The sequence below is a fragment of the Podarcis vaucheri genome (genome assembly GCF_965113315.1).
Source record: "Podarcis vaucheri genome assembly, chromosome: 6".
NCBI lineage: Eukaryota > Metazoa > Chordata > Lepidosauria > Squamata > Lacertidae > Podarcis > Podarcis vaucheri.
Genome location: NC_138764.1, coordinates 62,114,872 through 62,128,352, shown reverse-complemented (window position 1 = coordinate 62,128,352; position 13,481 = coordinate 62,114,872). Strand labels below are relative to the sequence as shown.

Below are 13,481 nucleotides of genomic sequence, written 5' to 3'. Positions count from 1 at the left end.
CCTTTAGCTGTTTGGATGCTGTGCAGAGGCAGGGGGTTAGTGAAGAGAGGAAGAGCAAAAGTTTGGCTGGTCTGGATATAACTCAGCCTACAGATGGAGACTGCAGACCATACTGGATTAGCCTCTAGTCAGCGCAGGTTTCAGGTTATACCTAAATCTGTTCTGGGGGTTCCATGAACTATCTGGAGCAGACAGATTCAGGTAGGTAGCCATGTTGGTCAGACACAGTCGAAATAAATAAAAAATTGTCCAGTAGCACCTTAGAGACCAACTAAGTTTGTTCTGGGTATAAGCATGCACACGAAAGCTTATACCCAGAACAAACTTAGCTGGTCTCTAAGGTGCTACAGGACAATTTTTTATTTATTTGGAGCAGACAGGGGAGAGGAAATTCTGTGTTGAAGGCAAAAATCCTTGCGCTAACAGGATGACTTTGTTGGATACCAGTCTTCATCTAGACTCAGCTAGATAATGGTTAATGCTGACAAGGAAAGAGGAATTTCACATGGGGGAAGAGGAAGGAGTATGATCTCCTATGAAAGGAAAAGTCTATTTTCTAACCAGCTCAGTAAACTGCATGTGAGTTAAAGCAGTTCTTTTAACAGCAATTAGCGTTCTGCTAAATAGCTACCAAATACATGAGTCAAGAGCTGGACTTGCTTTATTTTTTCAAAATGCAGCCTAGACTACCATCAGAACACAGATGGAACAGCAAATAACCATTAGTACAGAACAGCAGGATGAGTAACTGTTCCAGCAGTTCTCTATAGTCCAAGTATCACTGACCCCAATCAGAGTCTTTAAAGATGATGTAACCAATAATTCTGAAAGAAACAGACTGAACATTAAAACATCATTGGAAAGGTATTGTGAAAGCTCTTCAATGCCCTGTTTGGGAAACAGAACATCTTGAACTATTTAAGGCCACTATATACAAGTTTAGACAGCAGTTGCACTCATTTATAATTTTCCAACACAAAATATTTAGATAGGAGTTAGTAACTAAGATCAAAACTGCAAGTGTTAATGGCAGTATTCATTTTTGCAATGCATGAGACAGTTTCCAGACCAAGAACTGTTATTATATGCAATGTAATATATTTACCCCTAACATAAATTGAATCATATGTAGCACTTCCAGCAAACAGTACAAAATTATCAGTCATGGCATTAATCCACAGCTATGCAAACAGAACACACCATTGTGCATAACCACCCACCTTGATAAAACAAATATTTGTTTCTGATGCTTAGTACAGGTATTTTTATTGTTTTAATATTAAAGGAATCCAATTCCTTATGGAAAAACAATTCTGCTGTTTTGTAAAACAGATTTTTCTGCAGTCAGCTGATTATATTAATTTTGCCTGATACTTCCTTCAGCTGCCAGACATAGAGGTGATTATTTGACAGGTGAAAATTTAGGCATGTGTATTGCAGATACCTGAAAACATTAGAGCACAAAAGGGCAGTGTACTGAATCCACAAAACCAATGAACTCAGAGCTAGCACAAAATCTGCAAGCATAATCTTCTAGACCTCGACTATAGATTAAATGTGTTCCACTCCCAATTTTTCTTCCTACAACTTCCTATACTTTTGTCATGTGATGGACTAGCCTTTTGCAGGCAAAGCAAGAAGAAAAATGCTGTGGCATATGACTCCATACGTATATGGACTTGTTTGCATAACACTGCTTGGGCTAATGAAAGTCCTAAGTGAAGACAGATACACACAGGGAGTCATGAACTCTTAATCCCACCTCTCCTCCCCTGCACCCCCACTCCTTTCTATCAGTAGCCCACCCCCTCCTCAGGTTCATTATTTGCTACCTATGTAGTTTTGGTAAAAGAAAATGTACTTTTTAAAAAATAGACAGTATTGCCGGTACTTCAAAAATAAGACACAGAATGCATATAGTGTTAGATTCAGAGAACAATGCTTCCAAAATAATCCCATGTTCACAGTATTTTTGGAAACTATATCCCACTGTCACCCTGGCTAGGTGGGCACAGGACAGGTCCTCCTGTTATTTTAAATAAATTTATTTATCATCTTCCCAAATGTGCAGAATCATTTAATATAAAGGTTAATCTATTTCTTATGATTACAAAGACATGCCACTGAGCTATATAAATAGTGATTCTTTTACATAAATAGTGACTCGATTATTTCACAACGGATGTAATTTGCCAGACAAGCGAATTCCCTTTACATTCGTTTTAGACTGGACATGTAGTTCCTCAAAACTGACCCTCAGTTGGAGTTTGAGCCCCTTTTAATTATTTAGAAGCAGTTTATACTTGCATCTTTCATGTGACTCTACTTTTAGAGTCCGTAGAATCAGCATTACTGAAGAATGCTTCAGTAATGCTGTGGTGAAGCTTCAAGAGGGACACTTAATCTTAGCTGAGTTATTCACTAAGGCAACTTTCTATCAGCAAGTTTAACCAGTTAGTGGTCTTGCGCATGTAACAGTAAGCTGGCTTTCTATTAATCTTCTGAACTAGTTCCTTTATGCTACCTGTGCAAAGGTATTTAGGAACTCCTCATCTTTACTGATGACTTCTCATTTATACAAAGCAGACAGTGGTGACCTAGATATGTGACCCACTCTTTTCTACAAGCTATTCTAGAGAGACTAAGCTGTGGAAGCTTTTCCAATGTGACAACTGATTCTCCAGCACTTTCAGCTTCCTCCACCCCCCCACCCCCCCACCCCAGCAGTACAGAATTCATTCTACAAAGTCGCAGACAAGCCAAGGGAATTCACACCCTGAACCTGAATTTCTAACAATATGTTTAAAAATCTTTTAAGCACCCCCCCTCAATTCTGCACCAACTATGTTCAGAGCTCCAGGTTCAATTTATGAGGATAAATTGTAATTATCTACAAAAAGGGGAAGTAAAACAGAGATATGACAAAAAAGCATCGTCTCCAATCTTTTTACCCTCCAAAATGCTGTATTAAAATCAACTCTTGCAACAATATTCCACCGAAAACAGATTTATAAGGTCAAGGTCAGCCTTACCTCATCCCACTCTGAAGCAAATGAAGGTGATTTCTCCAGCCTTTTCTTTCCAGCACTACAATTGGAAAGTGATTCACTTCTGCTCCCCATAGTATCGTCCTCTGTTGGGGAGGTGGTCAAGAGGTCAGAGTCCGATTTTGACAAGCTACGGCTAAGTTTGAGTTCTGCTCTGGGCTTGCCTCCCGGGTAAATTCTGCCCACAACACTGCTCTTGTCTCCTTCCTCAGCACCACCAGGGTGCTGTGGCAAGTGAGGATGTGCTAAAGTTTCAGGGTCCAACTTGTTGTCACTGGTATGGCGGACAGTTGAATAGACCACTTTATTTTGGTCTGCACTGCTAGTCTGTACCGATATGGATTCCTCAACATCTTCAAGCTGCATAGCAGTCCCCTCGGTACTTCCTTTGCCCACAGCAGAAATAAGTCTGAAAGGGTCCTCATTTATTTCACACACCGGAGAAGAACCATGCAGCAGACCTGAGAACTGATCCAGCACTTGGACATCTTGGGCATCTGCTTGGCTGTTGCTGCTCCTCCTTTGGTCTTCGGTAAGATGGAAGCAAAACAAAAAAACAAAGGCCAAACACAGAAATTAAGAAACAGAGCTTCGGCTTTCCCTCACTGAGAGGGAGAAATTAAAAAGAACAGTTCAGTATTGTTCTGAGTGCTCAGATCGTACCCGAAGTCAGAGCATTTATGAAATTCCAAACACTGGCCTGATTTATGCAATCTGGCAGCCCGCCCCGTTTCATTTTATTCCTGTTAACACTAACAATCAGCCCTTGCTATATAAGGTTTGGAGAAGTGCTAACTATACTCTGCAGAGAGAGGGGCAGGCTGAGACTCCTGGAACACAAGATATTTCCATAAAGGCCAAAGTGTTATTTAGAGCAGCACTCCCTACCCTTGGCACAGAGCACTGGGTGGGGAAAAATAAAAGCTGCAAACAACCTGCAAGTTCAAAAACATTTCCCCCTCCTCCCTACAGCTGCTTCCTTCCCTAGTGGCTTGAGCTCACCTCCTTATGCAAGAGAAATAAGAGCTCTGTAGTGAGGTTAACTCCACCAAAAGCTTGCTTCTCATTAACAAATTCCTCTACACAGAGTGGATTGCCCTATTGCTTGCAATATGAACTGCTGCTGAAACGTGAAACTTAACAACAAATTAAAACATAAGTCTAGTATCAAATAAGAGGACCTGATTTAAAGCATTGGCAGATATGAATTATTCAAAAGTTTGTAGTGAAGAGACAGTTTTATTAATACAATTTCCAATACTCACTATAGGTAGAAGTGAAATTTAAAGACCTTCCCCCACCTAGCATCCTAACTACAATACAAAGGTCCTTAATAGCTAAATACGGGATGGTGTTTAAAGGGCAGAAAGAGGCAGGACCAAAAACATGGCCTTTTATAGTACATATCACTCTTGGTTAAAGGAATCAAAATGTTATGCCTAGGTTTCAAGCCCTAAGTCCCCATTTGTAGCCATTTTAGAGCTTCTTTTATATTTCCACAACAGCCATGTGAGCTAGGCTAGGCTGAGAGTTGGTGACTGGCCCAAGGCAGAAAGTGAACAAGAAACAATTATGACTTATAAGAGTTTATAATGTGAAACTTCATGTGCTCAGAGTATTTTTGTTTGTTTATTTGTTTGTTTGTTTATCAAGGTTTTGTTTGGGGTTTGCCGAGAGCTGTCAAACTCCTCAGGCTCAGAGCATATTTTGTAGTCCACAAAATATGATGCCATAATTAATTTCTCAGGCTTTAAGATACTACAATACTTATTTTTTGGTACCTTATTTCATGTGTTCTTTTTTTAGAGGAAGGGGGCCCCAATTTTGGGAACTGCACCGGGATTCACAACCATTTTAATCCAGCCTTGGCTAAAGGTCAGAGGAAAGAAAGAGATAAAAGTGCAGAATGTCTTCCCACCTTTTGTGCAAGGACTGAGACTATTTAATGTGGTATCTATACATAATGTTAATATTTAGCAGCACTGCATTCAGAGGGTGGAGAAGCAGCTGACAGTGTGTGTTGCACACTGGAACATTTGACTGTCCCAAAGCCAGCAATGAAGCCCAACAATAGGGTCACTGTTCAAGTGAAACAGTGGATGTGCTTTCCATCTCCTAAAAGCAAAACAGCAAACAGAAAAATATTGTCTGTCATGAGCAAAGTCTTGTGAGAAACCTTTGCAAGCGTTTTAGTAATGCTCCATATTTAACACTCCAAACTATGCTTTTCCATCAGAAAAAACTGGTGTTGCTTTTTTCTAAGTACACTTCAGTGAAATTGGAAAGACTTTGAATGAGCACTTACCTTTTGATTCAGGACTTGGATATTGCTCAGAATGACTAGAAGCAAAGTCAGAAGAAGCTTGGCAATTCAGTGGCCACTGGCAATCTTGGGAAGACTGACCTTTTCGTGGCCAGGCCTGCAAAAGGATCTTATATTATTTAAGTTCCAATGCCATTATCAAAGCAGCATGTGCCAAAGCACAAACTCTACACCCAGAATAATACTCCTGCAACTAAGTACAAAATGTTTTCTATGTATCCCGCTTCCAAGGTTTCAAAATGTGACTTTGTATAAGTGGGAACTTTGACAAGTGGCAGAAAGGAATAGAAGGGTGAAAAGGACAAAACGTTGGTTTAGATCATGAATTAGATCATGAACAAGGTTAAGGGAAAAGAAAATAGCATGGGAATCACTGGAGCCCTGAGCCCCTGAAAATGCCTACCTCCTTGTTTTGATAAATCAGATGCTCCCTGCTTATTTCTAAGCTGCTCTTTACAACCATGATGATTAGAAAATATGGTTTTCAGAATGTGGAAGCATGGGATTCTCAAAATGCCAACTCTAATACCAGATGCCTGGCACCATATTGCACACCAAACCAGCAAGCATGCCAGTTGTACACACATATTGTACTATGTCCTGACCGTACTACTTTCTGCTTTTTTTCTGTTACATTTGATTTCACATCTCCCTTTTTGGTGGTCATGACAAACCTTCCTGAACATGTTACCACAGCAATATTCATCAAACATGTCGTAACCTGTCTAACAACAACAACAACAACAACAACAATTTATTTATACCCCGCCCTCCCCAGCCAAGACCGGGCTCAGGGCAGCTAACAACCAATAATAAAAACAAGTTGATTAAAATACAATTTAAAAAAGATTAAAATACAACATTAAAACATTAGGATGCAACCTCTTCACAGGAGGAGAAAGGAAAAAGAAAGAGGGGGAGGGAATCAAACTGATCCTAAGTCAAAGGCCAGGTGGAACAACTCTATCTTACAGTCCCTGCGGAAAGAAATCAGATCCCGCAGGGCCCTGGTCTCATGAGACACAGCATTCCACCAGGCCGGAGCCAGTGTTGAGAAGGCCCTGGCTCTGGTTGAGGCTAATCTAACTTCCTTATGGCCCGGGACCTCTAGCATGTTGCTATATATGGACCTTAAGGTCCTCCGTGGGGCATATCAGGAGAGGCGGTCCCGTAGGTACGAGGTACATAAGCTTGTTATGCGGATAAAAAATTGAGCATGTGGAAGAAAAGATGGGATGCAAATATAATACATGCATAAATGATATGTCTGTTGCTTATACTGGAAAGTTAATCTAGGAAGGTACCATACTTGGCTTTCCATCTGGTTTGTTCTGCAAAACATGCAGGCATTACAGGAAGACCATAGCCTCCTTAACTTACAAGTACATCTTGGCAGGGAAGAAGTAGCCCAGTAGTAAAGTATCTCTCTATAAAACAGTGATTTCCAAACTGTGTGTCACAACACATTAGTGTGTCAGCTGCAGTGTATATAATTTTTTTATTAAATAAGTAAATAATAGTGAGTTCATGTTTCCATTTTGATTCCATTTTCCAAATAACCCATCAGATCTCAAAGAACATGATGTTAGACTTCCCATCATAATTTATTACAACTTTCCCCACTAGGCAAATACGTCACATGAAGAAGTCACAGGCATTTTCCTTCTTTCACTTACTTCATGTACAGTCCTTTGCCATTTAAGCCCATACTGACCAACTTGCATATAAACTGCAAATGGTTTTTGCTCCTACAGTAAACATAAAACGTTAAGATTTCCCTCCCAAGCTGTTTATATCCATTATATTTAGGTTCAAGGCATATTAAGGATCGATGCTGTCCTACCTGTGGCTGGACACTGCTGGCAGGACCTGAAGATGATTCACCTAAGAATTTAAAAATAAAAATATTTAACATGTGAACTATGAATTCCTGTCCTTGGCCAGTAACAGTTAAGAGAAGGGCAGCAGACAACAGTGGAAGGTGGCATCACTCAAATACAGTTTCCAAACAGACAGGTGGTTTTCCAGCCCTACAAAGCAGTGTGTCAACTTTTCCTCCATCACGTGGAGAACCGCTTATAACCTAAAGGAGTAGATCATGCTGAGAAAGAAAATGGGGGTAGGGGAAAGGCAACATAAATCCTACCTGGAAGACAGTTGTTTGGAGGCAACTGTCAAAATTGGGGAACTATGTCACAACACTAGATTACTATCAGCAGTACAACAGTATGGGCTGCATAAAACTACGAAGGACCATAGTTCAGTAGGATAGCATTGCCCCACATTCAATCCTCATCATTTGCTTTCTGATAGAAGAGGCACACAGACATGGGCCTCAGATGTCTTTCATAGGGCAGAGCTTTCCAAACTGTGTGTTGTGACATTTAAGTGTGTTGGCTGCAGTGTGTAGGTGTGTCATGCAAACACTCCCCGTGTTCCTCCCAGGGCTAGAAAGGGGTTCATTTAACCTCCGGTTTGCTGGTAAAACTGAATTAGTGTCGTGAAATTATGCATGTCTTAAAAGTGTGTCACCGACATGAAAAGTCTGGTAAGCTCTGTCATAGGGTCTGGGTCAGTTCATATGGGGAGAGGCACTCCTTGTCGGCTTATTAGTCAAGTCAGTGAGTATTGTGAAGGGAGTTGGCGTCTGTATTACGTTTTGAATTACTGTGGTAACAGAGGTTCCTTGTACTTTTATATACCTCTATCTGTATCCGCAAAACCTAGGTATATATCAAAGTCCGGAACTGTATTACTGAAGCTTTTATCTTCTGCACCAATGAACTGTTTGGGACACCTGTGTGTGGTGACTGGAACTATGTAGGTCTCTCACACCAGATTCCCAACATAGCAGTAATCTAACATAGAGGTTACTGGAGCACAGACAACAAAGTTAGGCTATTCCTATCCAGATAGGGGTGCAGCTGGGCCACCATCCAAAGCTGATGGAAGGCACTCTGCTCCACTGAAGCCACCTGTGCCTCAAGCAAAAGCGATGGATCTAGAAGTACCCCTAAGCTGGGAGTGTAACCCCATCAAGAGCAGGCCACCTCCCATCTATCCGGTCTAGATGTATACTGGGGAACATAATCCAAAAAGCCTGTAAACACCCTCTAAACCTCTGGAAACCCTTTTAAAAACAAGCAGCACTTACTAGCCATTTTCAACACGTTTCCTGCAGTCTTTGTGCTGTTTTGGGGCCATTTTGCACCTTTTGCAGTTTAAATTGAATTATTTATTTATTTCCCGGAGCTGCACATATATGCAGTCATGCAAGAGTTGAACACACGTACATATGGGGTTGCTTGTATGTCCCACTAAACATAAGACTTTCTTTCAAATCAATATGCATAGGAGCAGGGTACATGATTTACATGCTGTCCTTTGAACAGCAGTGCTTAGTTTTCATGCAAACCAAGGCTTTTAGCATAGTGCCACCAGTAATTTAGACTATTGTTCCTACCGAAAGCAGGTATAGACCCACAATTCTGATATGCTGTCAACTGCTGAAAATATTTTTGTTTTAGTAATATTTTTAGAGAATTTATTTGATTCAGGGTTGGTCATTTATTCTGAATTTTATGTTTTATGAGCTGACCATTTAATAATATTCTCTCTCTCTCTATATATATATATTTAAAGGAAAATGTAACGCATGAAGTGCTCTCAAGTTACCTCTCACTTGAAGTAGTAAGGGTGCAAGCTTTGTAACAACAAAATTCAAAGAACATCGCAGTTATCAAATCACATGCAAGACACATTAGCTGGGCTCCTGTAGGACAGAATAATTAAGTATCGAATATGAGGGAATAGTTAATTTCCATTAGGTGGGTCAATAGGAGATTTGTTTGTATGTGTTTGCCTCTCTCCTTTGTTAATTACTTTCCCAGCTGGCTTCAACAAAAAGAGCAGATTATGTCAAAGGAAGCCATATCAGTTGGTGCATTGGTAGATACTTTGATCAGAGCTGTTCCACTAATCCTTGCATACCAATGACTTGTTGCCCAGATGAGAGACTTCCACCTAGCTTTATTTTTCCAAATTAAAACTTTTGTAAAACAAAAAAGTTAAGACACTAATAGTCATCACAGGTACTAGAAAAATCACGAATAAGATGCCAAGGAAGAAATAGTTTAACCAAAATCTTACAAAAGTATCTTATCAGACAGTCACTGCAAAATAAGCCTGCCCACCCAACTAAAACAATAATGGTTTGAACGTCTCATCTTCTGCCCAATACATGCTAATTACATATATTTGCAATAACTTTTACCTTTTGTTTTTTTATCTGTTGCAGCGTGTTTCTTAGTTTCTGCTGTTAGCAGCAGCTCATAAGGATGCTCCTCTTCTTCATCAGCTGTGCTTCCCCTACTCTTCCTCTTGCTGACAAAACCCTGACCAAACACAAAGACACACACATGGCATGTGCAGTTAGGCAAAAGCTAGCAGTGTCACTGACGAGGCTCTTTTTGCTCATGGAATATGCTTAAGAGATCAAAGTCGCAGGAGTATAACCTTCAGTGCTACAGTGTCTTCTTTACCGACAGATAACACTTTCCCTCCTCCTACGATCCCATTACCGTTCTGCCTCAACTATACCCACAAGTCCCTTAATGCTGTTTCTCTTCCACCTCAAATGTCCCATACCAAAATCCCCATTTTCTGCTATAGTACTGCAATTTGAAGCACACTTTGCAGTGCCCTCAGAGTCCTTTAGTACCAGTGCAGTACAACTGTACCTTATATGGGGGTTACGTTCTGGAAATGGTGCTTATACACAAACTGCCCCCTTGGAATTACTTATACACAAGCACCCCTTACCCTTGCAGATCCAGTACATCAAGAAGGCCTTACCCGGTAAGTGCATATGCTCCAGGATGCTCTCACAAGATCTTGTGGGGCTGTCCACGTTTCCATGAGATCTCACACAACCGTCCGCAGGCTTTGCACTGGGTTTGCTTGGGCAACCCAGCATGAAAAGAGTGTTTAAGCTCTCTGCCTTGCTTACTGGGCAAGACCCCCTCGGTGTGCTGGCTCTGGAAGTCTGGGGAGGGTCACATGAGATCTTGCAGTAACTCAGACAGCCCTATGAGATCTCGCGAAAGCATCCTAGAGCCTGCGTGCTGAGTGAGCCTTGCTTGGTAAACAAGGCAGAGAGCTCAAAAGCTCTTTTCACGCCAGGAAAACCCAGGGCAAAAAGAGCTTTTAAGCTCTCTGCCTTGCGTGCATTTAATTTGTGCAATTTCAACCAGCCAGCTTCAACCACAGGAGGGTGAAATGGCACAAGTTAAATGTGCATAAGATGCTATTGTACTGTCCTTAAAGTGTAAAACAGGCACTAGTGAAATGCAGGAAGTGGTAAGTATCTTGTAGCAGCACGCTTGCCTTAGAATGACAAGCTGCAACATTATCTGTTGTGAACTATCCTGAGATCCAAGTATGACAGGTGGTATACAAATTTAATTACCAGGACTGAAGAAAATACAACTACTATATAGGGGATGGTGTCAAAAGTGATGCCAGAGGGAAGGGCTGAATTGGTGTGGCCATATATAGGCACAGAGAATGAGAATATCAAAAATGTCTAGGTGTTTTTCCAACTCCAGCACCTTGCATTGTGGTTGCATTTACAGGAAACCATGTCTGAACTGAACCAGGGTTTTCAGTGCCTAATGTGAACATTTCTTCAAAGGAGAAATATTCTGTCAAACTAGGGTCGAGGAATACACCAGGCAGAATTGTATTCCACAGGTGCATGTCTAACAGAATGCCAGTTGTGGAATGAAAGATCTAGAGGCTCTAAACAAGAGTGAGGATGGAGTTGGAAGTAGGTGGTGTACTGGAAAGATACTAAGGCTTGTATTCAGCTAATGTTTACTCAGAGTAGACCTACTGTAATTAATAATGTAAGTTAGACATGGCCATTAATTCCAATGGGCCTACTACAAGTAAAAGTTAGTTGATTGCAACCCTAACTTTCATAATAACCACAGAAGTGTAGAAAAAATATTTGTGTCTTCTAAGATATTAAAATGTTTGAAGAAACTTCCTCCATCATAACAGACCCTCAGAGGGAAACAATACACTTACCTTAGAAGACGAACTTTGCTTCTCTACAAGTTCCTCCTCTTCATCAGGGGGAGGCTTGGCAGGAGGCGGCGGACGCTCTCTCTACAGTACAGAAAGCCGCTGTCAGTATCCTGTGCCAAATTCATTCCCAACTTTCAGATCTTTTTGGAAGCAGCAGGTATGCCCTGGAAGAACTGACCTTGCCTCCCTTCAATACCTCTGTTGATGGCAATTTAATGTTTTAAAATAATGATCTCATTACTGTGTTACAGTTCATGACTAGACAGGCTAGAGAGAATTTGCTAATGTTTGATGATATGGCAGTGCTTTGAAATCACAGAGCTTCACTGCGGGGGTACTGTGATGTACTATCTGCCTGGCACCTATCTTTTCTGTTGTGGCACCACCCTGTGGAACCACTTCCCCTCATAAATCAGGCAAGTGGCAACCGTGATGTGCTTCTACTGCTTGCTGAAAGCCTATTTACTTACTCAGGCCTTTGGGGCACATTTATCCGACTCACTGCGTTTTAGCTGGTTATGCTTGCTACTGTATCTATCATACTTTATTGTCTTGATTTTAATGTCTTTGTATTTTAGCTGGTTTTAAATGACCATTATGCACTCACACAAATGTATAATATTAGGCAGTATATAAGTGGTTTTAAATAAAATAAGTAAAATATCGGTCTTTGCATTAGTGCCACCAGAGGGATTTTGCATGCACTTTGCACTTTGACTTAGATAGCTAGTTTCAGGCAACCGATATTGGATATACTAAATTTCACAAGTACATGGAAAGTTGGCATGGAAATAATGCTTTGGGCACATTCCTTAAATTCTGCTTCATTAACATCCTAAAACTTCATTGTGTTTCCACACCAGTAGACATTAATGCCAGGGTGGGTCAGAAATGAACATAGAACCTGAGTCAGCAGGGGTGGAGGAAGGGGGTGCAGTGGGGGGCAGACCGCCCCAGGTGTCTTCACTGAGGGGGGTGACATTTGGCAGTCAGACTGGCGGCACACCAAATGTCCGCCATCGGCGGCTCACTCTGCCCCTGGCTGCAGGGCGCACGCATTGCTCCATGCACCCGAGCAGCTATCCCGTGCCTGGGAGGGCACCCTCCACGCCCCGCCCTGGGCAGCGAGGGCATATGCTCTGCTGCTGTGAGTCAGGCAAGATCGACATGCACACACCGAATTAAGACACTATAAGGAAGGCACCCAACAAGCAAGCTGCCTAAAATGCCAGAAGATGTGGTTCTTCCTTGGTCTGTATAAAAGGCTTCCTGATCAGGATTGCTCACTAGTATGAGTAACAAGAACACGCTGCTGCAGTGTTCCCTGTTATAGGCCCATCTTCATCTAACTGCCATGCTTTGTGTCCATCTCATGTTCTTCTTGCCCCAGATATAAGATGAGCCTGTCTGACACAAAGACTGCCCATGCAAAACCAATCCATGTTCAAGTTTAGTTCACTGTGTGGTTTTGCATTGATTTGTATGCTTATGATATGGAGTAATCAATCTTTGCTTTATTAGTAGATTCCAGACTGCACTAGGCTATAGTGCTATTCTTCTCAGTTAGCTGTTAGCTTTTGTCTGTTTTTCTCTGCTCCATTATTGCTCAATGTGTATTTCTACAGTTTTCTATGAAGCTATTAAATAATGAAGGCAAGGTAGCATGCTTCCAATACACAACTGTATCTGCTCCACAGTCCGTACAGACCTTGAGATACTAGATCCAGCAAACGCAGATCCTTTTAGGCAAGACTGCTTTCAGGGAAGCTATATAATTATACTGAAGCTATACAATTATCCTGTAAAGCCCCCAAGCTCCCCCTACTGGATTGCATCTACAAATTCTGTAAATTATTGATTTGCTCCCAAACTAAAATCACGAGCTAACAATGTGACAGAGAAGCCTGGCATTCAACATTCTTTGGATGGAGGAAAGCTGGATGGAAAACAAAAATATTTAAATGAAGGTCATGCTCTGCACAAGCTTCTTTCCTTGTAACTCAGTGAACAACCTGAGGTAG

At 41.3% G+C, this 13,481-nt stretch overlaps 1 protein-coding gene across 13 annotated transcripts in view; it reads right to left on the bottom strand.

The window, feature by feature from the left end:
- Positions 1 to 13,481, bottom strand: part of ANKS1A (ankyrin repeat and sterile alpha motif domain containing 1A) — a 114,958-nt gene that overhangs the window by 60,223 nt on the left and 41,254 nt on the right. For all 13 annotated transcript variants that reach the window (XM_082226821.1, XM_082226826.1, XM_082226829.1 and 10 more), the window contains 5 exons: positions 11,461 to 11,541; positions 9,644 to 9,764; positions 7,214 to 7,254; positions 5,353 to 5,467; positions 3,033 to 3,574 (listed from right to left, as the gene is read on the bottom strand). In XM_082226821.1, coding sequence (XP_082082947.1) covers positions 3,033 to 3,574; positions 5,353 to 5,467; positions 7,214 to 7,254; positions 9,644 to 9,764; positions 11,461 to 11,541 — 900 coding nt within the window. The remainder of the gene's footprint in view (positions 1 to 3,032; positions 3,575 to 5,352; positions 5,468 to 7,213; positions 7,255 to 9,643; positions 9,765 to 11,460; positions 11,542 to 13,481) is intronic.